The sequence below is a fragment of the Anser brachyrhynchus genome (genome assembly GCF_964034855.1).
Source record: "Anser brachyrhynchus genome assembly, chromosome: 15".
Taxonomy (NCBI): domain Eukaryota; kingdom Metazoa; phylum Chordata; class Aves; order Anseriformes; family Anatidae; genus Anser; species Anser brachyrhynchus.
The window spans coordinates 4,626,831-4,651,260 of record NC_137733.1 but is presented as its reverse complement, the minus strand read 5'-3'; the positions used below and the strand labels follow the sequence as shown (position 1 = coordinate 4,651,260).

General features: G+C 43.5%; 1 protein-coding gene across 5 annotated transcripts in view; it reads left to right on the top strand.

Annotated features, from left to right (window-relative positions):
- Nucleotides 1–2,653: 2,653 nt before the first annotated feature.
- LOC308178425 (TBC1 domain family member 24-like) overlaps nucleotides 2,654–24,430 on the top strand; it is a 29,857-nt gene continuing 8,080 nt past the window's right edge. Inside the window, exons 1-8 of one of the 5 annotated variants that reach the window (XM_080557029.1) lie at nucleotides 2,654–2,766; nucleotides 6,039–6,122; nucleotides 7,187–7,329; nucleotides 12,226–12,458; nucleotides 14,193–15,225; nucleotides 17,123–17,140; nucleotides 21,669–21,827; nucleotides 22,795–22,858. In XM_080557029.1, coding sequence (XP_080413155.1) covers nucleotides 14,267–15,225; nucleotides 17,123–17,140; nucleotides 21,669–21,827; nucleotides 22,795–22,858 — 1,200 coding nt within the window. In that variant the 5' untranslated portion in view covers nucleotides 2,654–2,766; nucleotides 6,039–6,122; nucleotides 7,187–7,329; nucleotides 12,226–12,458; nucleotides 14,193–14,266. Of the gene's footprint in view, nucleotides 2,767–2,846; nucleotides 3,136–6,038; nucleotides 6,123–7,186; nucleotides 7,330–12,225; nucleotides 12,459–14,192; nucleotides 15,226–17,122; nucleotides 17,141–21,668; nucleotides 21,828–22,794; nucleotides 22,859–24,430 lie in introns of those variants that run through there. The other 4 variants (XM_080557030.1, XM_080557027.1, XM_080557028.1 and 1 more) reach the window with 4 other exon arrangements.

Sequence of the window (24,430 nt, the reverse complement as noted above, 5' to 3'; positions counted from 1 at the left end):
CCAGCTAAACGCGAAGTACAGGGTGTGCGCATCACTTCCTTGAGCCAGGGAAATCGGTGGCCACCCTCAAAACAGTCCCCCAGGACTTCTTGCTGAAACGTCCACCGGCACGCTCCTCATTTTGGTAGGTTTTAATCTTTGCCAGGAAGAACATCAGCAGATCGTCCAGGGGGAGGGATCCAGATCTGGCTGCTGCAGATGGCTGAGAAGGTGATCCACAGCGCTGGGCAAGCATCCCAGCATCCTTTATACGTGACACATAAAGGATCCACTTCATTATCCCACGGTAATTCCCGGTTTTACCCACAGGAGGTCACACTTTGCCAGGCTTATCAGCTTTTGATGCAACCAGCCCTGCGCAAACGGCATTGCTGCGGGACCAGCAAAGCCAGAGGTTTAGTAGCCCAGCTCAGGGTTTGGCCTAATCCCTTCTGCACATCCTGGACTTCTCTGACAATGCTCCGGCCACTCTCCTACCTCCCTGTAAGGGTGCCAGCCCCTCTCCAAAGCTGTTGCACACCCACGGGGACAGCTTTCCCACCTGATGGCCCATTCCACCTCTTTTGTGTTTCCTTGTTTTTTTATTTTCCTTTTCCTTTTCTCTTTTCTTTTCCCCATCCAGCCATCCAGTCCCTCTGTTGCCACTGACAGAAAGACTCCGTTACGTCCACACATGCCTAGACCGTAACCCTAGCATGGTTTCATAAGAAAATGAGGTATGTCCAACTGCATGCATTTCTGTTCAAATACGTTTCAGGAAAATGAATGGTGAGGTGGAAGAGCATCGCCATGCAAATAAATGGCTCAGCATCAGCTCACCCATTTTTGGTCTTCAGAAACACAGACGAAAAGCACAATCAAGACACAAACCCGTAAGAAACCAGGTTTCACTAAACGCTGTACTTGTGGAACTATTCATTTTGCACCACGTGAAAGTTCTCCAAAACTCAGGGGAGTTGTCGACTGGCAGTCCTATAACTCAGTATCTTTCATTAATCCCCAGAAAGCCTTTGCAGGCTCATTGCCCTTGGTGCCTAGGCAGTCAATGGATCTTGCTCTGTATTTGAGTTGCTGCAGTACTTGGAGCCCGAGCATTCCTTGCTTTCTGTAAAAAGCTGCCAGCAATGAACATCTTTCTCCACGAACACAAGTAGATGCGCTCAAACATGTGTCCCATCAGCATTCAACCAGTCGAGCATGGTTTTCACCCACTCTCACACAGTCACAGACAGCACAACAGCTTGAGAACAGGGCACTGAAGGTTATTCACACGGCCATGCAGTCTCCACGGTTTTAAGACAGCGCACAGCATCCACTCTGTCCACACCATCTGCCATTTCTTCAATGTCTGCCGCCCCACAGGCCGCTCTCTCCTTTCGCGCACACAGCCCTCCCCTTCTGGCAGATCTCCCGGCACTGACCTTACCTCTGTGCCCGGCTCCGTCTCCTGGAACACAGCCCTGTGGCACCTGGGTTACTGGAACGGTAGAACTATCAGGCAACGCACAGACTTTGGTGACAAAAGTGTCCTCATTACACTCCTAAAATCTCTCTGAAATCGCCATGGAACATCAGTAGATAAATCTGAAGAGAGCCTTTGATCACTTCTGCTTTTTGAACACTGAGAGCAGTTATTTGTCTAAAGGGTATGTTCAGTTCAAATCATCGTTTGTGCTTCAGCAGAGAAATTCCTCAAGTCCAGTGCATTTCCCTGTGTCGCGCTTCTCCAAAGCCTGTCGGTCCCCAGCTGGGTGCACACCATGAGAACACCTTTTCTCTCTCTCTGTGCCTCAGTTTCCCCCGAGAAGCACGGGAGCACAAGCACTGCTTCACCTCGGAGGGGTGCTATGAGCCCGCGTACACAGACTACGCAGGACACGTGCTACTGTGAAAAGATGCTATAAATACTGGGGACAGATGGAAGCTTTTCGTCCTCCTACAAAACCTTTTTAAGCACTGCCCACACGTCGCTGTTCCCACACCTCTCCGTCCAGTCTCGTCCTCTTCCAAACCTGCTCCCCTTCAGGCGGCCGGGGAAGGGCACGTCGCCCGCCCCGTCCTGCCTGCCGGGGGAGGCTTTGGGGAAGCAGGGGAAGCTCCCCCTCAGGACCCCGTTCACAACCCAGCTGCGACCGATGCGGCTCCGCTCTGTGCCCGACATTTTGTTATCGCGCCTCGCGCCTTCCTTGCAGCCCTTCGTGCCTCCTGTCAGGCTGCAACCCTCCCGGGGAAGGGATTCGTTATCTGTTTGGCGAGAGCCTGCGTTACAACGCTGTGTACATTTACAACACCGTATAAAAGATTAGAACTTTATTGGTCACTTAAGCACGCCTAGTTAATAATCTTTAATGCGGCAGCTATTTATCCAGTCGTGAACAGCGCGCTGCTGCCAAGTCAAGCCAAATAAACACCGCGGAAGTCCTTTGGCTTTGCAACGAGCTGGTTTCTGCCCCAGCCATCGCAGGCTCAGTAAGAAAACAACCGCTCCGTGACTGAGCGCGGAGCCACGCCGGTCCCGAAGCGCCCCTGAAGGAGCCTCGGGGCCGCGCTCCCTCACGGCGCCCTCACGGCGCTCCCGCCTCGCGCCCCTCGCCTCCGCCCGGCCCGCGCCCCGCACGTGCCACACCGCGGCCCGCCCGGCGGCGCGCATGCGCACGCGCGGCCCCGTCGCGGCGGCGACCCTGCGCGCGTGCGCGCGGCGCCCCCCGAGTCCCTCCGGCCGAGCGGCTGGGGGCGCTTGCGCGGGGCCTGACGGGAGCGGCGGCGGTGAGGGCGGCCGGGACGGCGGGGTGGGGGCCGGGCTCGGCGGGGAGGCAGCGGGCGGGGGCTGCCGGCGCCGTGTCCAGCCCGGCGGCAGCCCCGAGCCCGGCGGGTCGCGGGCGGGTCTGGGCGGGGGCCGGCGCTGCCCTGGGCGTGCTGAGGGCCGGGCGGGCCGCAGCGCCCAGCCCCGCGGCGGCTCGTGGGGGTGGCAGCGCCCCGCCGTGCCGTGCGGAGCCCCTCGGGACCCGGAGCGGTGCCGGGGGTGCCCCCAGTGCTACCGGCGTGGGCCCGGCCGGAGGGGCGGTGTGTGCGCGCCTGGAGAGCGGTCTGAGCCCGGAGGTCTCGCTGCTGAGTTTGTTCCCTGAATATTCCCAGGTGTCTGCCACAGAAGGAGCTTTTTTACCGCTTTATTTTCGTGCTCCTCTTCAGCGAGGAGCTGCGTGTGTGCGTACAGCCCGTCCTGAGGTGGGAGACGGCTGCAGGGGTGCGGGGGCTGACGGGACGATTCCCACCGAGCGCCGAGTTTGAGGCCCCCTCCGTAACGTAACCGGGTGCTCCCCGGCCCTCCTGTGCCGGCACACGGGCACGTAACCGGGGGGTGCAGCCTGCTGCCGCTGCTCCCGGCCCTGGCGGTGTCAGAGGCACCGGGAGGGCCGGGGTCCTGCGGGGCGATGGGGGAGATGGGTGGCTCTGTACAGAAACAGGCTGCCTTAAAGCTGGGTTTGTGGCCGGTTCTGTAAGGAAGCTGGAGCATCCGAAAGCTCTTGTGGCTTAACGACAAGCCAGGTAGGATTGTCAGAGTGTCTGGGAACACGCGGGGAACAAAATCAACACAGATCGCATCTAGGTATTACCAGAAAAAAGAATTCCTTGTTAGAACCTCCTTCGTTACACAATCACTGGTAGTTAGGTGGTGTTGCTACAGGCTTCTATCTTAAGATGGTTGCTTTGCAGAAGCAGCACTGAGAACTTGATTCTAAGGACTCCAGCCACGTTTTATATTAGCTCTTTCTTGCTTCCAAGCAATACATTATACTTCTGTCCTTTGTAATTTGTAAAATAGCTGTGGATAGTATTGCATGATAGCTAGCTATTGAGAACCTTTGTACTGAATGTCTTTTCTTTCATTAATATTTGAAAAATTCCAGGTGTTTGTGCAGCTAGAGTTTGAACACTGGGGGAAGAGCTTTCTGCTTCTCTTTCTTGCTGTTAATAATTAAATGTTGCCAAGTAAATTTGTACCAAGCTATCTGTGGACCTTCCACATTCAAGTGCCTCTGCTCATCCTAACTCTCCTTCTATTGCAGCCCTTTGTTTTCTTTCCCCTTGGTTGTTTTTGCTTCTTCATTCTGTTAATTTGAAACCTTGAAACAGCCTCCCCCTGTCCCTAGATCAGCTGTGTCATTTGGATTGTTAAAGTAAACTGAAAGAAGTTACACCTGCACTGAAATTTTTGTATCCATAAATTCAAGGCAGGCATGCGTTAAAGCAAACCAGCCCACGCTGCTTATGTCTCTTGCTGCCTCCAAGATCAAGGTTATTGCAATCTGATAATACTGCCCTGGCATTTGTTTAGGTTGTAAGGGCCTCTGCTTCAGTGCTGAAGCTGGATAGAGTTAATAACAGGCAAATTATTGGCAACAGACCGTAGATTTTGGTCCTTGGTGTTCCAGCTCTTTAAATTGCATTCTGCTCTGCCCGTGAGGTTGGAGAGGCTGTTAAAGCTGCTTGCGTTAGGCTGTAAGGATACGTGCTCCGAGGTAGGTGGGTATATGGTAACACCTGGAGTAGATAAACTGTGTTAATGGCCTGAAAGAAACATTGCTGGTCTCCAGTTATAGCTTTGAATTGTGATTGAGAATTAAAGAGCTAAAATTTCTTTTGGAAGTCTGATATGTTCATCTGGGGATGCCTTTATGTTCAGATATAAGTGGAATGTTTGGATATGTTTGCATAGCATGTAGCTTGGGGACGAGGGCTTGCAGTAGAGCTCATCTAAGTAACGCTGGTCGTCAGCCATTTAGTTCCCTTGTACCTGACTGGGCAGTCACGCGACCTTTCTGATATAAAAATAGGCAGAGCCAGAGCTAATTGCACTATATTAATGATTGACTTGCTTGGATTCCGTGTGTATGGGTGGGAGCACGTGCTGGAGGCGTCCAGCTGCGGAATCAACTGTTTCTCTAAGCTAACAGATGTCAGCACTCTTGTCTGTGTTGTTCGTGCACTTAGGCTTCACCATATCTCATGTGTTCTCCTCTTGCTTAAACCCCTTAAGTTAAAGGACAGCTACCTGAGCTTTCAAACGTGTTGCAAAAGACCAGGTGTTGTTGATTCCCACTGTCTTGGGGAAGGAGTTTGACAGACTGTTTTATCGTGCTTGGTACGGACACAGCTCTGTTCTGTTACCAAATAGGTGTAACGTCTGTGTGGCTACACCGGCACTGGGTTATTTTGTTAGAGTTTTCCAGGAGAAAACAACTGAAGGAAGAAATAACTCACATAAAAAGATGCTCTCATGACCGGATTTTGCAGTCATTACAACTGCGTTATTTCAAAATCTGCTAGGCTGAATATAATTCATTTGAAAAGAAGACTAATGTTTATCAGATCAGTTCAAACTTTCTTACCTAATAGGACAAGAGCCTGGTCTATTGACCGTTGTCAAGTAAGCTGGTTTGAACCTGCACTGCACTACGTATCTTCAGAATATAGTTATTTTTGTTTCAGAACTGGGGATCTTAAACCTAAAAAGATAAATACTGTAAGCTGTAGAGCTAGTATTCTCAAGTCCCCTACCTATGCAGAAACTACCTCTGCCCTATGAGGAGAGATGCTCTTCAGAGATTGCAGGAAGGACACCAAATTCTGTGTTAAACAGGCAATTTCGTAGATCAAAACACTGGGGAGCACTGCGGGAGAGCTGGGGCAGAGGAGAACCAGCAATAAACTACAAAGGGAACATTGGCTAAAAATATTTACTACAAAGGTGCCACAAGCAGTAATCCTGCTTGTGGTTTGAGAGACTGAAATGAGTTGTTTATGCTGTAAGCACTTTAATAGTATGGTTAATTAGCTGCTCTCCTCTGTTGTGAGGGTATTTGCCCCCTTGTTCTCTATACTACAAAGGCAAATCCGAAGGTTGGAAGCCATACAGAAGTGCAGGCAGGTAGCTTTTAAAAGTTACAGAGGTCATTGGTGTACCTAATGCATGTGAGTGCTGCCCGTCACATTCTTTTTTAAATGGTCTGATTTTATTTTTTTCTCCTCATCAACAGACCCAGCAACAACAGAATTAGTTAGAATCCCATCAACAGAAGGGAGCAAGTCAGAAGAAGATCTATACGAAGATAAGTTCTGCGGTAAGCATTAATAAAATCCCTTCAGTCTGGGGGAAGGAGGGGTGTTAGGTTGTTGTTTTTCTGTTGTTTGTTGGTTTTTGTTATAATATCTCACTGTATAGAGGGAATGTTTGCTTTCTAATGTAATTCCCCGAGGGGACAAGATTCCTGCTTTACATCTCAGTATGCCTGTAAGCCCTCTCCTCCGACTGAGAGACTGGCATCCGTGGATCCGTGCAGTGATATTTGACAGAGCAGACGTCAGATACTTTAACTCCCTTTAAGATTACTCAGAATAAGCATGTGGATAAAGAACACCATCTACTGCGAGGCAACTCATCTGTCCTGTGCTCTGAGCCCTGAGCTATCTTAATGGTCCTCTGACAAGGCTAGTCTTCCCAAAATTCTGCCCCGCTAGTAAGACTAGAGATTACCAATCTACAATAATAGTAAGATTAAAAACTCAGCAACCAGTCTGTGGTTATAAATGCCATTTGATTTTTAATGAAATAAGGTAGCACTAGCTTGGGATTGTGCAGTGTTTGCTTTTACAGTATAAAATGCTGTTTCTGTACCTTTGCTGCTCCAGGACAAGTGTTCATGCTATTCTTGGGATTTTGGTAGGGTATAACTTTTGGAAGACTACAGAAATAAGAACAATATGTCGCTTTATTTTAAGTTCCCTGAAATGTAATTGTTGGCATTCTGCCCGAGATTAGATTCTCCTTTAATTCTAAAGTGTATTTGGAGCTGGTTTGGTGTTAGTGTCTAAGTTTTCTCTTGTGTGCAGGATAATCTACCTTTTGTTGTTTCCGAAGAGGGGTAACCCATCACCAGGGATACCAGATTATTGAAGCTTTTCTTTGGGGCAGTCTTGGGAAGAGGGAGAAGATACGGAGTTTTACAGAGCTGGAAGAGAATAGATTCTTTATTTATTGACAGCTTTAACTTTGTAATTTTCATAATGCTTATGTTACTGTAAATCAGTTTTTGTTTTCCAAGAGGAAACCTCTATGCCTTTATCACTTGGTGCAGAAGACAATAAAATAGTCTGATACAATAATGTTTTCCTACTCCATTTTCAGCTGCCAGCTGAAATCATGGGGCTGCAAAACTTACCCTGGAATAAACAAGTTCTGTTGATAGCTGCTGGTGTGCATGGCGTGCACCTCCCCATTTGCTTACTACAGAGCCAAAGAAGGCATGCAGCAATTTCTATAGACTCAGAGTAAGAATCATAGCATCACAGAATGGTTTGTGTTGGAAGGGACCTTAAAGATCATCTAATTCCAGCCTCCCTGCCACGGGCAGGGACACCTGCCGCTAGACCAGGTTGCTCGAAGTTCTTTAGTGTGAGTGTATAATGCAGTCCCTAGGCAGGTATAAAGGATCAAGTGCCTTGAATATTCACAGAGCTAATAAATCATAATCATTTTAAATCGTGTCTTGCTATATGAGACTTCTTATTTTAACTGGAGAGATATTAATGGGGTGGTTATCGACATGGAAGATTACACAGCAGAAGAGGTAACTTGTAGGGACTTGTGTGTTCGATCAGCCCGGGGTTGCTTGTTCAGCTGCCCATTGTCTAACTTTGGTTTCCTTTAAGCACTCTGTGGCTGCTGGACTAAAGCTTTGCATGTTCATATATTGCTCTGGGAGATCTTAAATCAACTTAAACACATTCTGTCATTTAAATTGATAGAAAAGTTAAATTCTTGTAAGTTTCCACACTGATATTTGTACTGCTTTGATTAAAATATTTTTGTTTTGTTTTAAAGATAACATTGGAAATTGGGTCATTGGTCTATTACCTTGATAGACTTTAAATGGCACTCTTCGTATTTTGAAACTTCTGGTTTCAACGTAAACTTTTTAAATGGGTAACACTTAATTCATTGTATAAAATAGATTTGCTGCTTAAATTCAGTGCTTTTTTTTTTTTTAATGGAAAATTCTCCCCTTAGTTGATCATCATGTCTGTAATGACATAGGCAGACCAGAATCTCCTGATCTATGTCTTTGATAACATTTACTATCCAGTACCCTCTTACAATGCTCTGTTCTTTAGCATTTTGCCCCCTTTGTGGAACCATTAATCTTCTGTTCCTTTTTTTTTTCACAAGATTTTTTTTCAGACCTTTGTGTTGTTTTTCTGGGAGTGTTTGGGTTTTCTACCTCTATGGTATCTTTTAATAAGTACAGCTCATGGAATCAACAGTGATAGAGTATCAGAAGTGCTCATGTTGTCCCAGGACAGGAGATGGGAATGAGGGGTTGCTGTTTTCTGTTGAAATGTTTTTAGATATAAGGCCTACACATTCTCTTAAATATAAGCTACTGTCATTTATCAGACCAGCATAGATCGTCATGTTTCTGAACTTTTTATTGTAATAAAATACATGATTGATTAATCACAGATAATTAAAAGTCCCTGTTTAAGAAGACAACATTACCTGTGCTTTCATTTGCAGATGAAAGCACAAGATTCTCAGGCAAACCTTCAGTGACTGTGCTTCATATGCAATGGTGACGTCCACAGAGAAATCATCTAGATGCTTAAAATGATTTGCCCTGTAGCGTGCTCTTACCAGTACTGTCAGACCTTACCAGGTCTTCAGCAGTTTCTCAGGGAAGTCAGAAGTGAACACTCGTTTTGTGTCAATGCGTTTCTAGGCTTTGTCCCTAAAGAACATGAAAAACAATGGGGAGCAAATATCTCAGGTCCTACTGTGACTGATAAACCAGTGTTAGAGCATTATCCAGAAGCAGGAGCCCAGCTTATGCTGTGGACAGTGCCTGGGGCGATCCGTAAAGAGATCGAACTGCATTTAACCTCATCAAAGCAATCCATCGAACTCTTGTGTACTCCACTGAAAAGGATCGTCAATTCAAAATGCATCAGCATGGTCCAAACTGGTTTCCTGCGCATGATGAGCTGGTTGTGTTTGGCTTGTTCCGGTGCTAAATGGAGTGCTTAATTTTTAGCTCTGCATATATCTTCCTAAATGCTTTGTGGAATGGGAAGTAATTGAAGCTGTAAATGTAACAGGGTGGCACTGTGGTGTCCAGTCTTGTTTCTAGATCCGTGTAGCAGAGATGTCAAGGTATGCTGCTGTAAGCCTGGACTCGGAGAAAACTGCAGGGTGCACTGAAGTACTGGGGAAGAAAGAGTAACTTGCAGTTGTCTTTTCTTTGGCAGCATTACTTTCTTGCTGTGTTGCTTTGTTCTTCTATCAGATTCGTTGGTATATAAAGCAGAAATCTCAGATGTGATTCAGTATTGTTCAAGGATGGGAAATCATCTACTTAGGGTTTGGGGTTTAATTTTCTTCAACTGAAGTGAGGATTAATAGCTAGAAATCTCAAGGAAGAAGGTTCATCTGTGCCTTCTGCATGGGTTAGTTTAATGAAGTTATGAAAGAAATTAGACTTGAGCCTTTTCTCTGGCTACATCGCTACAGCATAAACAGGAGACAGTACGCTGCAGCTCTGGGAGGTTAGCAGTAGTCTTTATTTGTTGTACAGCAAAAGAAAATACTTGCTTCCTGTTAGCACGTTGTGAAAACACGAGCCAAAATATCAGTTGTCAGTATCTAGCTGTTCTGTACAGTGCATAGCAAAGAGCTGTATCAGAGGTGTTTGAAAAGTGGGCCTCATTAAAATCAACAACTGTGCATGGGTAAGATGAAAAATGTTACCAAAGTTTAGGTTTCATGTTATACAGGAACTACGCTGGATGCGTGTGTAGTATCCTAACAAGCTGTTAATCTGTAGTACAACTTTCAGAAGGCAAAACTGTAAGATTGTTTAAATAGGATTGGTAACAAGGTTTTCCTGATTATAATTTTTTAAGGAACTTTCCTTTGTTTATTAAAATCAGTACCAAGTAGTTTAATCTCGGGTTTTAATCAAAGCTAGAATTTTTAAATTCCAGCATTTTAAAAAAGTTTAGAATATAAATATTTCACTAATGTGGATATATGTACTCTGGATTTGGAAGAAATATTGGTACTCCACATTAACTGTAATTCAGGTATTTCAGTTTGCTGATTCTTGCATTTTGGAAAGCAAAAATTGATTATTTTAATGAACTGGAAGTAGAGTTGGTTAGTTTTGTGATTGAAATATTTAAATACATCTTGCAGAACTTACTAGGTTGCTGTCGTAATGGAACTTATTAAAGTTCTCCCTAGCCATGTTAGCTTTAGTAAAATTGTGACCTTATATTCCCTTTGATGAAGGGAAGTCATAATTCAAATTGTTTATTTTCTGACTGGTGCATTTTTAGATGCTTTCATAGAATTTTTTTTCAAAGGCAGTATCAGACTTTTGACTGTCACAATTTGCTCCATTGCTCTATAAAATTCAGTGCAGTTTTCAGACATCTTCTGAAAGTAGCCTACACAACAATGGGAAGAATTAAGGGATGGAATGGAAAAATGTGGCTGGACTGGCAAGCTTATTTCTTAAAAATGTAGTCATTGACTTGAAATCCTGCCAGTTCCAGTTCAGTGGTCATTGCCTGGTTTTGAGTTATAATAATTATTTGTTTCATAGTTTTAAACTTAACCTCGGAAAATCTTCTGTCTGTACTGCAGCCATTTTTGGTGTATTTTCAATGTGCTTTTTTCTTTGCACTTAACCGAAGAGCGAGAAGCTCCATAATACACTAATAGATCCAACAATCTCAAACTTGTGTGGTGGTTGCTACTAAAAAAGGGAAGTGTGTTGCTCTGTTCTGTGTTAATTCTTACTTTACAAGTCGGTCAAATTAGAAAGGAGAATGGGGGCTTCTCCTTAAAGGAGGTATAAGTAACTTTCAAGCTTTGCCATTGTCATGAGTAATGTAATTGGCTTTGCTAATTTTTAAAACCCTATTACAATTTTGTCTTAAGAGGTACTTGAAAGCATTCCAGTTCTCTGCAGTTGAGGTGCTATTATCCAGACAGCCAGGTAGAGGATACTGCTGCAACGTGGTGCTAACTTTTCTAAAGTTACTTTACCAAGAGGGAAAGAGTTGTGTTGTAATAAGGAGATATAAATGAGTCTCAGTACCTGCGAGAAGCGGGTGGGACACAGCCCCTGACCAGCTTGCTCTTTGCTACTGAAAATGGGGCAGCTTTTGTCTGCTTTTACCATCAAATCAGAGTTAAACTTTGCTCTTTATGTGGTTGCCAGAAAAGAAAACTTGTACAGAGGGACGAATGGAGGAAAATTCGGAAGGAGTGGGAGGAGGAGACGACAAAGGCTGGCTAGAATTTTTCTGAAATTTCTTAGGCTCTTCTTGGGCTCTTCAATACTCCCAGTTTGAGGCCTGCTGGCTTGCAGTAGCTTTTGGCACAGTGTCAGGAGCTATGCACCATTACACTGAAGCACACTAATTCTGTTGGTTTTGCAAGCAGTTAAGAGCTGGTCATGCTTTAGCAGCCTCGACAATGCCTGTTTGCTTTGCTGTCATTTTTTTTCTTGCAGCTGTCATTTTTTTTCTTGCAGCATTTAGAGCTCTGAGAAGCACAAGCAGCCAGACCTACTTGCACAGCCTGCAGATTTCTCCCAGCCAAAGTGTGTTCAGAAGTTCTGTCGGTCTGATTTCCATCCCCTAGCCGCTGACTTCAGTGAGCTTGCTGAGGAACATGCACTCACCAAATTAGTTAGTTTCTGGAGAAACTTCCAGAGGGAAAGATGACGTGCAACCTTTAAATATGCCTGTGACTCTGAATGATGGAAAATAGCTATGAATTCATATGAATATATGATATGAAGTATGTGAATGATAGAAAAAAGCGAAGAGTAAGGACAGAGAAGAAAGTTTAAAGGAAAAAGGACAGAGAAGTTGTAACTCTGAGTATCTTGTAAGTTCTCTCGTAAGATAGACGTTTTAATTAACCCTCCCTAATATAAACCTAAGTGGTTCCCAAAAAGTGATGGCAGGAAGGGGAAGCTGTTTCATAGTGGAGACTCCAGCAAGTACAGGGTTGTAATAGTTTCTGGACTGAAGTGACCATGAATTGTATGGTTCAACTTTCTGTACATCATTCCCTCCTAAATAGAAATTATTTTTTCTCCACAAGGGTATTACTGTAGAATTTCAGTTAAAGGTAAGTTTCCCTGTGTTTTCCAGGTGGAGAAAGACAGAAAAATGTTAACTTAACAGAGCTACGTTGACTCTGCAGTGGACTGGTATCCCACCGTTACTCCTTTGCACATCCCGAAGACGTGCTCACAAGGAAGCATTGTTTCTAAACATCATAAGATAGCCTGCTTTCAGATCTGAAGTGGGAACAACGTGTTGCCTACTTCAATTACAGTCTGAGAATTAATTTCATATGTGGAAGAACACAACAAAAAGAAAAGGTGAGCATCTCTTTATTGTTCTTACATTCTACAGTGTAACAGATGACTGCCCAAAAAATCTGTTTTTATAAAATCTGAAAAAATATTTGGAAGGAAGGAGCCATCCAAAGGGCTTCTGTGTGTTGCTGACAACCTTATTAAAGAGAAATTAAATTTTGGAGTTCCACCATGTGGTTCAAAAAAAAAAAAGTTAATTTTTAGCCATAACTTAACACTATCTGAATTAGGTATATGGCTGTCCAAGCTAATGCTCATTGTATGTTTATGAACTTCTCTGAACTTGAACCAAAATGTTTGTTGTATTTTACTGTAGTAAAGTAGGAAGGATGAGTCATCTGTCTTGGTGGTGTGTCTGCCTTGAGTTTCAAATCCTTTTAATGCACCTGTTATAAAAAAGGCCGTGGTCTGTGCTAGTAAATGTCAAGCTCTATGCATCGTCCAGCCTGTTGATACAGGAACGACTAAAGGTTTTCTGGAAGCATTTCAATAACTGTTTTTGTTGCTTTGACCTTTGCACATCATGTCATAATTGTACAAATCAGCTTTATTGGCCTGTTGCATTTTATAGGCTTATCTGCCTTTGCAGAGCCTGCAGCGTCAGTGGGGGTGTGCTCCCTGGCTTTAACCTGGCACTGAGGATGCATCGATAGAGATGTTCCTGCAGTGGACTAACTTGTTGCCTGCTGTCACTGGTGTGTTTTAGTCCATCCAGAAGGGGAGATGCAGTAAATGAAAGCTAATTCACATATGGGCATTAGTGGCTGCAGTCACGCCGTCTGCTGGGACACAGGTGTGCTTTGAAGCTGGAGTCAGCTGGTAGATCATGTTCACGTGTGGTTTGAGGAACTAGAGGCTAGAACCTGATCTTCTAGCTCTCGCTGCTCTTAGAGCCTAGTGTGTTTTTAAAATGGTCTAATGTTGGTGATAGCAGGCCCTCTAGAGGGCGATTTGATCATAGAAATGCATACAAAATCAGAACCAGAAGTCCAGTGCAGTGCTCGAGAGGATTAAGACTCAGTTTCATGAAGCTGTTTTAAGCTGCTGTGAGCCCGTATGGCCATCAGAAAGGGTGGTTCTGCCTTGTCATCTTTGCTCTGGCACTAACATTGACCTAGTTGACCCTACAGCTGCACATCTTGCTTACCAGATGGAAAGGAAGAACTGTACATCAACAAACTAGTCTCTGTGACTGTGTGGCCACATGAGAGCCAGTACCAGCATAAAGGAGCAACTAGGAGCACGTGGTTGTGTCTAGCAGGAGGTCAGCGTCTTTTTACTGGCTGCACAGTCTTGGAACAGTTTACGCTGCTCACGAAACTGCATAATTTTAGGATAAATAAGATTTACCTCCCCAGAGAGTTAGGAATAGAGACTGCAAACTGGACAAGCTGGGTATTTCTGAGTGGGATGTTTCTCTTCTGTAAGTGAGAAGTTAATTTTAAGGTCTTTGTCTCTGCTTGGTCCTTCAGTTAGGAAGTTCGCTTCATGTGCAGATGTGCTCAGAATCAGTCTGTGGGCTGGCCATTGATAAATAACTTTGATATGAGTTACTGACGAGTATGTAATGAGAATGGAAGTGAAGTTTGGCTTAACAATAAAAAGTGCTTATATACTTCTTGCTTTAGAGAACAGTCTTGGCAGTGCAGAAACAAGTTGAATGTAGGTATGTGTGTTCCTAAGGAAAATGGGAGATCGTCTGTTGCTCAAACTTTTTTTTTTTTTTACTTCTTTCAGGAAAATCTGCAAGGCATTTAATGATGAAATAGTCTCAGTTCTCATGATTTTTCTCATATGCTTCTCCTCGAGTCATGGATGAGTACAGCTGCTTTGTGGATTGGGACAAAATGGATGTTACTGTCCAGAGCCAGGATGCAAAGGACCTAACCTGCACGGAGTTCCAGGAACTCAAGCAGCTGGCCCGACAAGGCTACTGGGCCAAGAACCATTCTCTGAGAGCCAAAGTGTACCACAAGCTAATCAGCAATATCCCGTGCCGCACAGTGACCCCGGACGCAAATGTTTACCGTGACATTGTTGTGAAGATTGTTGGAAAGCGTAACAGTAACTCCCTGCCACTACCAGAGTTTGTCGATGACAGCCTCGTCCCTACGTACTGCTTGAATGCTGAAGGCATTGGGGCAGTCAGGAAGATTATTTTGTGCATTGCAAATCAGTTCCCAGACATATCGTTTTGCCCCGCGCTGCCTTCTGTGATAGCTTTGCTCCTTCACTACAGCAAGGATGAGGCAGAGTGTTTTGAACAGGTTTGCCGCATCCTTGCTTGCAATGACCCTTCTAAGCGGCTCATTGATCAGACGTTCCTAGCCTTTGAGTCCTCGTGCATGACTTTCGGGGACCTGGTTAACAAGTACTGTCAGGCAGCACACAAGCTGATGGTGGCAGTGTCTGAGGACGTGTTAGAGGTGTACTCGGACTGGCAGCGGTGGCTCTTCGGAGAGCTGCCCATGGCATACATTGCTCGGGTCTTTGACGTGTTTCTGGTGGAGGGCTACAAAGTTCTCTATCGTGTTGCACTGGCTATTCTGAAATTTTTCCACAAAGTCAGAGCTGGGCAGCCCATGGAGTCTGACAGCATACAGCAGGATATTCGGGCTTTTGTGAGAGACATTGCGAAGTCAGTGTCTCCAGAGAGGCTTCTGGAAAAAGCCTTTGCTATCCGCCTTTTCTCACGGAAGGAGATCCAGCTGCTGCAGATGGCCAACGAGAAGGCTTTACAGCAGAAGGGCATCACAGTCAAACAGAAAAGGTAGGGGTCTCCCCACGGGTAGTCCGAGTGGTCTCCACAAACCTGAGATCCTGAGCTTTTCTAAGTAATGAACGGTCCGCTCGTCTTGCGTGCCTGGAGGAGAAGAGCTCTGCTGGTGCATGCTGATACCTCTGCTGACTTTTTCTGTGTGGACTTGGTTAGAAAAAGTCAGCAGCCCAAAAATTAAGCATTGCTGGGACTGAACCGAGAAGTGTGATGAATTCATAATTACCTTTTACGGGTAAATGTTGATTGCAAATATTGCATCTCAAAAGTGTCTATCACTGGCTGATTTTAAACCAAAAGACATTGTATTAAAGCTAGAAAAACACTGGTAACTTACTGGGAAGAGAAGTACCCAAACGAATACGAAGATTCTTAAGATGAGATTATTAGTATAAAACATGAATTTCCTGCCGTCCAGTGCTGTGAACTCAGGTGCTTCTTTACTGCAAGTAGGCAAACGCTGTCTGAGGTGGGAATGTTTTCCTCACCTAGGGAGTTTATTTTATAGGAGGGAAGAAATGAGTAAGTCTTATTTACAGGTTACTTTTAAGAGTAGTTTGACTGCAAACCTCCTGAAAATCAAGGGCATAGTAACCATAGGTAGGAGCTGACTAGTTTTGTGACAGGTACAGGTGCTATTTGAAATAATGATTTTGAAAGAACAATGAAAAAGGAAAGTGAGGATACCAATCCAGAAGACGATTGCATTATCTCTTTTTGAGAAACAAGAGGAGGAAAAGCCCACTGGGAGCAATGGGCCAATGAAATCTTGGTCCGTTATAATGGGTAGCCTTAATAAAAGCTTAGCGGAGAGACCTCTGCATGTATATATCTTACAGCCAGTTATGTTGCTGAGTAAGTCACAGTAGTTGCAAACGGGTGTGTTCCATGGTATTGAAATAGCCTTACCCAATTCTAGCCTACAAAATAACTTCTGCATTAGCTGAACTTCTTACATGTACGGTGTATGCAGAAGGTTATCTCCATGAACTTTGCAGTCTTTTCCGAGGGTTTATTTTCAGATTTACAGTTTGGTTTACAACTGGCTTGTGCCTTACCTTGCTTTTCTCTTGGAAGAGACTGTTCTGCCAGTCTCAAAAGTGCCAAGGCGCTCAGCCACTGGAAGGTCACGTTGGGTACAATTCTGATCACTGCATTCAGGGCTTGCAACAAGCAGTATTAACTCTTGCAGTTTGTGTATATTACCTTTCGTTCATGTACTGAAGTTCAGAAGAGTTGTAATATCCTTTCTGAATATATTAGTATATTCTTCAGCAACAGAGTGAGAGTTAAACAGGAGGTCCAGCTGCACTGAATGTTGTAGAGGCATTCTCACTCGGAACAGTGGTGCCTTCAGAGCAAAATGTAGTAAATTTATACCCAAATAACTCCAGTAGTAATGACCTCGCCAGGCAGAACTGCTAATGAAAAACTTTTATCATCTTTACTTTTTCAAACATACTTCTCATTCTCCATTGTCTGGGTACTGCTGTGAACTAGGCTCAATTTGGATCCTGGTGTACACCGATGCGGTTGCTGGAGAAGTGAGCTCTTCTCCACTGCTCAATAAGATGAAAGTTTTCTTGTCCAGATAGATGTGTTTGGCCCGTGCAAGTAGTTAATGAATTATTTTACAATCAAATAACTCTGAGCAGGCAGCAAAAAGGGAAAAAATAAAAGGTGGAAGATAGAAAATATTTTAACCTAACCTGTCATTTTTTTCCTTTTGCTTGGTGATTCAAATCAAACTGTACTTTGTTTCTTTCCAGGCTCCTTACATTCACTTTGTCATGGATGTAGAAAATCACTGATCTTTTCTATCTTTTTTTGTCTTTCCTTTTACGTTCTTCTTCTGTCAATTGCATACCCACTGCACCCCTCCTGTTTGCAGTGTGGCATCTCCAAAAAGGTAGGCTCAAACACTCGGATCTTTGCGCTTTGCTCGCTTCTTCTGTCTTTGAATGGCTGGTAATTTTTTTCTAATGCTGTCATTATTGCTAATGCTGGGGCAAGAGAAGCAAGGCAGCAATTACAGCATCAGATTGCTGCGTAACATCTACTGAATATACTCTTGCAAAGTTAGTTCAAAGCACCTGCAGAGTCCTAAGATGGGGGGAATGGGCACAGCTGGTCAACACAGCATTTTATTGTACAGCAATACAAGTCTGTGGTTTTCAGGATGGAAAAGCTTGATGTTAATGATGGGATTTAAGTTATCTCTACACTGGAAGAAAAATCGTGTGGGTGTTTTGTTTGCTTTGTTTAAAAAAAGGCAACATCCTCAGAGTTATAAGGTACTGTTCCATGTCCAAGCCTGGTATGAGCTGTTGCAGTTTACGTAAGACATGCTCAATTATTTCCTACTTTGCAAGCTTTCCGCAACTAATTGGAAAGATGTTGGACTGAACCCAATTTGGCACACTCCTACAAGTGACTTGTCTCAATTTATACTACGTTGTATTTACTTTTATGTGGGTAGTTTTTTCAAAGAGGCAAGATGACTTTTTGCTTGTGTGTCAAGAAGGTCAGAGTTACTGAGCCATACAGCATTAGTGGTTAATTCAGTCATTCATCAAGTCTTGGCCTGAAAAGCATTTCTTAAAGAACAAAAACTAGTGGATTGTAAACACCTGATAAGCAGAGAAAAGATAGAGATTGCCCTGTGATTAGTACCACAGATGTATGGGTCTAAATTAATGCTTTTGAGACAATTTTTTTGGCTTTGTTGCAGGTGCCATGGGTTAACTTTAGTGAGAGATGCACACTAACATTTGTACTAATTTATAAAAGCCAATTGGAATTAATTTCCTCGTGTTTTCATGTCTGAAAGAACACCGTAAGAGGAAACTTGTCCAAGTGTGTTTCATATCATATACAGCGGGTTGAGGATTTTGTCTCCGAAAAATCATCTGTTTTTTAATTCCAGCCAAGCAAATCTTCAAAGTTCATATATGATTTTACCTTAGTTACAGGATTCTGGAAACAGCAGAAAGCCTTGATTTCTGCCAGGAAGCACGGAGTTTGGATCTGAGGGGACTGATGTAGGTGCAGGGTGTCTGTTAACGCCGGTCTCAACACAGGATTATGTTTCAGTCTTACAAACCTGCAGCAGCCATTTTTGCCTGAGAAGAAGCATATCGCTTACACCACACGTTCGTGTCCTAACCGAAATTATGATGGCTTTTAAAGGTTATGCAGACCCAGTAAGATTTGATCCAAAACAAAGTAGAGCGGGGAGAAGTAATTTGGTGACTCACACTTTGGCATGTGATATTTGTAAGTTATCTTGGAAAACACATAAGACATGGCTGCTGCGACAGCTGCTACCATACACTGTCAACACTGGCTTTATCTTCAGGAACTCTGAAGTCTCAGAGGGACTTTGTGTTAATGATAAAGCTGCAGAAATAACATTCCTTCTAAAGCTGCAAATAAGCTGGTTTATTAAACACTTAAGTTTTGTTAATTTCTAATCCTTTACTTTCCTTCATGATAATAAAAATTGAACGTGTCTTTCTACTTTCTAATGTCAGCAATTAATAGGAAGTTGCTATGCAGATCCCAATAAGCTGATGTGAAGGATTGAGGAAAATACTAATGAAGGGTAAAACCCCAATGGTTTGTTCAGTTCTGGTGATGCACATCTCAGTGCAGTGCCAGGCCAAATTCAGTGTTCTCTCAGGCAGTGGGCTTTTTATTTGTTTGGGGGTTTTTATTTTTTTGTTTTGTTTTTGCTGGATGATCCTGAAAGGCCTGTGGTGGTGGTGAAGGCTAAACCTGATTTTCAGCAGCTGGTGTAGACCGGAGCCTCTTCTTACTTAGCCAACTTGAAAATCAGCTACCCACTGAGGTGATGGTTTTCAGCATTGTTAACAAATATTTTAAAGTTAACAGAAATACTGCCAAAAATGAGAGAACAAATGCAGGCTAGTTACTTGTATCTCTAGGTGCAATTTTCTGAAAAGCATCAAAAAATGAAGCAGCACAGGATTTGGTTTTGGGGGGACCGATGGAGCTGTGGGCTGTGTAACGGCACTGGTGTCAACACGGGACAGGGTGTCCAGTCTAGGCACCTACAACTGTGATTTGACTGGGAAATAAGTCATTTTATTTCAAGTACTTAAGTAAAGCAATAATCTAGGTTCCACTAATAGAAGGTTCCACTAACAGAATGCTGACACAAAATATAAAACGATTCGCAGTGATAGTCAGGAGCCAGCCTGGAGTAGTTTGAAATGGCCAGTTGACTGTTCAGTGCTTTTTAGCAAACCAGAAGGATCTGTTTATAACGGTGATATTCCACCTACATGGAAAAGCTGTAGGGAGACAGAGGGTACTGAAAGTGATGTGCTGCTATGCATACTGCTGATACGCAGGGCTGGAGGGGGGTTTGGGCAGGAAAGTCCTCACCTCAGCAGCTCACAGCAGCCAGGAGAAGGAGCAGAGGTGAAAGGCAGGCGCACTGCAGTTGAGAGCCTTTTAGGAACGAGCGCTTAGGTTTGTTGCCCAAATAGATCTATGTAAGTGTGAAAAATGTACTGGCTAAGCACAGGAATAATTACAAGGGTTGTTTATTTGATGTTTAGTAAGTTTTAAACAAACTTTGTGTATTTGCTACTAAGTCTTAGCCTATTTATCATCGTTATTTTGTCCTCCAGAATTGCACTGCAATAAACTAGTTAACAGCCCTGCATGTTTTTTAATTCCTTGAATGTGGGAAAAATCTTAATTTCTGATGAACTAAAACCAAGGCTTTGTTTCTCAGATCTGTTCATAGTGCCACCAGTCTTTAGCTGCAGACCAGACAGGACCAGGAGGGCTGAGACCAAAAGTAAGATTCTGAAGATGTGGGTTCAAGTCTTGAGCTGAGACCTAAAGTATGATTCTGAAGGTGTGGGTTCAGGTCTCAGCTCAGACTCTTGTGTCAGACCAGTTGACCTCTCCTGTGCCTCAGTTTGCTTGTTTAAAAGCATAAATAATGTCCTAGTCACAGTGATATGCTGTAAGTTTTAAAACCCACTGAAGGGTAGGCTGTTTAAGTAGGCATCCATATAAGTTTCTTGCTAACTAAACAATGCAGGGCAAGTATGCAAGTAGTGACTTAGTTCATGTTGCTAAAGGAAGCACTATTTTTTTTAAATGACCTAAGACATCACCTCATGAGAAATGTTGGCACTAAGGCAACTATGCTAAATTTCCGTAAGCATTTCCCAATTTCTCCTGGCAAGCACTGCTTTAAAGTATGGTGCAAATGCTGATTTCTTGATACTACAGGGAAGAAAAATAATTAATATATATGTGTGTGTGTGGTTTTGGGAGCAGCTAAGATATCCAGATATGTGCAGATATGCAATATTGAGGTCCTCTTTATGTTCCACAAAGAGAGGAAAGAAGTGCAGAACTGTCCAAAAAAAAAAAAAAGGGAAAATACTTGCAACTCTTCCACAAAGTGAACCCTTGCAAACTACCTGAAACTTAGTTCAATTGCTTTTCAGTAACTTAATATCTTGTGTGAGTTTATATGTCACTTCTACCATGTACTTGACCATCACACTTGCATTTTAAAAGACTTTAACATCAGTCATGGATGCAGTAACACTTGTTTAATCCCCAGGCTCTGAGTTTATGTGCTTATTTAATCTGAGAAATGAAGGCTGGTTAAGATGTTACTATTTTTATTACCTTAAAGTGTTTAAAGGCTAAGAATCGGTTCTCATAATTGTATCAGGCCTCTTGGAGGGGGAATAGGGAGGTTGATTTCTGGTGTGAGCTGCTGGCATTCCCTTACTTCGTGTGGTCAGATTCCATCTGCAACCGTGAGGCTAGGAGCTTCATCACTTCTTAACGAAGTGGAAGTCATTCGTAATGAAGTGTTTCCAATTGGTGGAACTTTAATCCAAGCCAAATATTTGAAGCTTTTGCAAAGCTGTTTGCCATGGTAATAGTGATTTCTGTAAGATTTCTGAGAGTCTTAGGAATTCCCTGATTACACAATACAGGCAGCACCTCAGAGGGAAAATAAGCACTACATGTTTATTTCAGATCCTGGCTATAGGTATTTTGGTACTAGTATTTAAGTGTAGAGATCAGTTAAATAGCAAAAGTAATTTGTTCTGTTTAAGGTCATGGTCAAGCTAGTTGGCTCACCATCATGTCCTTTATATATACAGATGCAGGCAACAACAGCCACGCAGAAGTATTGCTCAAAGTATTCCAGTAAAACCAGATCACTAGTTCTCAAGGATTGTATTAAGCTGTTGTAGTTTATATTCTTCACTATGTCATGGCCTTCTGGTCCCATGGACTGGAGCTTTGGACAGTGGCATATCTGCTAGGGTCTTTAGGTGTTCAGCTCTTTGCTTGTTGCCATCCGGTAATCAGAAACTGTTGGTTTTATTAAAGTATTGTTTCTCAATGTTTTATATTGTATTTCTCAGACAGAATGTGCACTTGGCAGTCCATGCTGAGAACTTCAAGTCTGAAATCGTCAGTGTGAAAGAGATGCGAGATATCTGGTCATGGATCCCAGAGCGCTTTGCACTTTGCCAGCCCCTCTTGCTCTTCACCACCTTGGAACATGGCTGTAGTCTGAGCAGGTAATTTTAACTTTCCCTGCACCTCTCTACTGTAGAGCAAAAAAGAGCAACCAATGAACTGTTCACTGGATTGACGTACGAGCCACGTCTCGACAGAATTTGATCTAAAAAATAGTATGTGATGGAATGTAAATGTAACAAATTCCCGTCGGCTTCAGCATTTGACCAGGATATTTCATTTGCCAGAATGTGGAGAGACATTTTAAACTGTCCTTAACCAACTGGAAAAGTCAAACATACATCAGTTGAGAATATACTGTGCTGAGACTGGTTCATTCCCTACTGGTTATGAATTGTTTAACTTGGTGGCTGCTCTGTAGACGTTTTTGATGGATCTGTTTGAATATGCTTGTCCAGAGGGAAATAAAGGAATTGGAAACTGGAGGTTCCTCTACAGTTTCCGTTTAATCTGTTTGTTATTATTAAAGTGAGGTAAAATAGACATGAGTTTTGCTCGCATTTGACACACAAGACTATGATCATAGAGCTCGTAATCATGACAATATCTCAAATTGAGATACCAAGGTGGGGTGCTGACCTAGCCCTATGTGTCCATGAGGAAAAGTAAAAGCAAGCAAAGAGCATGCATCATAATTATTTGCTGTGAAAACAGAAGGCTCTTGTATTACAGCCATCAGTCCTCAGAACACAACTTACTTTCTGTTGCCTAACGTAAAATAGTATAAAATGCTGCTGTTGTGATAGGTAGCCAGATAGTTGTTCTGCAGAGGCATGAACAGCTCTACAGAGAGCTAGGTAGAGAAGAGCTGCTTGATAATGTTTGCATTCAACTGTTATTTGCAATGGACTGTGGAAAGCATTTGAAGGAATATGCATAGGCTTCAGATATCTCTTTTTGCCAGGCCATCAGTTGGAGGAGGAGGTGGTGTGTATTGTTAGAGTGGAAATGAACTGCAGCTGATAATGGTAGTTGAGCGCTTATTTTTTTTTGTGCTCTGCACTTCAGGTTCTATTCTCATAGTGAGGGACATGAACCAACTCTTCTTCTCATCAAGACCACAGCAAAGGAGGTGAGTGAGGTAAAAGACAACTGATGAAATTAGGTTTTAGTCAATTGTGCAAGGTTATTGCAACACAGAACAGTCCATAATGAAATGGAGAGGCAAGGGACATGGAATTCCTTTTTGTTTGTTTTTAAACAGTGCATGCTTTAATTTTTTCCACTTGTTGATTATGGGACTATAAATCCTTGGTTAAGTCTTGTACCCTAGGTCTCGGTCAGTTATTCTAAGTAATGTGGGATGATGTACTGTGGTAACTCACTGAGATGTCAAACAGACTCAATTACAGAATCTGAAAGAGAGGCTGTGGAGGTGTGTTGAACTCATGGTTCAGAGAGGATATATTCATTTTCTTCAGGATATGAGGAGAGAAAGTAGCAGAATTTAAATGCTATGAACAATACCAGACTAAGATGATTAGAGAGCTGGAGCACCTCTCCTATGAAGAAAGGCTGAGAGAGCTGGGCATGTTCAGCCTGGAGAAGAGAAGGCTTCAGGGAGACCTCACTGCGGCCTTTCAGTACTTAAAGGGCTCTTATAAAAAGGATGGAGAAGGACTCTTTACTCAGGTAGATAATGATAGGACAAGGAGGAATGGTCTTAAACTAAAAGAGGACAGATTTAGACTAAATGTTAGGAGGAAGTTCTCCACTGTAAGGGTAGTGAGGCACTGGCACAGGTTGCCAAGAGCAGCTGTGGATGCCCCATCCCTAGAGGTGTTTGAGGCCAGGTTGGATGGGGCCATGGCCAACCTGATCCAGTGGGTGGCATCCCTGCCCGTGGCAGGGGGTTGGAGTTAGGTGATCTTTAAGGTCCCTTCCAACCCCAGCCATTCGATGATTCTATTCTGGGGTTCTATTCTGGATTCTACATAATCACAGAATGGCCAAGGTGGGAAGGGACCTCTGAAGGGACCTCCAGTCCATCCCCAGTGCTGAGCAGGATCACCTAGAGCACATTGCGCAGGATGGCATCCAGGCGGGTTTTGAATATCTCCAGAGAAGGAGACTGCACAACCTCTCTGGGCAACCTGTCCCAGTGCTCTCTCACCCTCCCAGTAAAGAAGTGCCCCCCATATTCAGCTGGAATTTCCTGTGCTTCAGTTTGTGCCCATTGCTTCTCGTCGTCTTGCTGGGCACAACTGAAAAGAGACTGGCTCCATCCTCTCGACACCCTCCTCTCAGATATTAATATATATTCATGAGGTCTCCCCTCAGTCTTCTCTTTTCTGGGCTAAACAGGCCCAGTTCTCTCAGCCACTCCTCCAAGTTTTGTGTTGTCAGCAAACTTCCTGAAAACATAATGTGAAAACAAAAGCATTAGCTTTATCTCATGCTTTAAAAAATAAAAAAGTAAAAAAAATAAAAATAAAAATGCATAAAACAAGCTTCACAGAACCTTAGTGACCACACACAAGTACCTTGTGTAATGAATGTCTGTTCTCTGATCTACTGTGCTAGACTTCTAAATGTTCTGTGTATAATGTCAAGCTATTAATATAGTATGGAGGCTTATATTTCTGCTTATGTTCCTGCAGGATGACTGCCCATTAAAAATCTCCCGTTCTACTCTTTCACATCT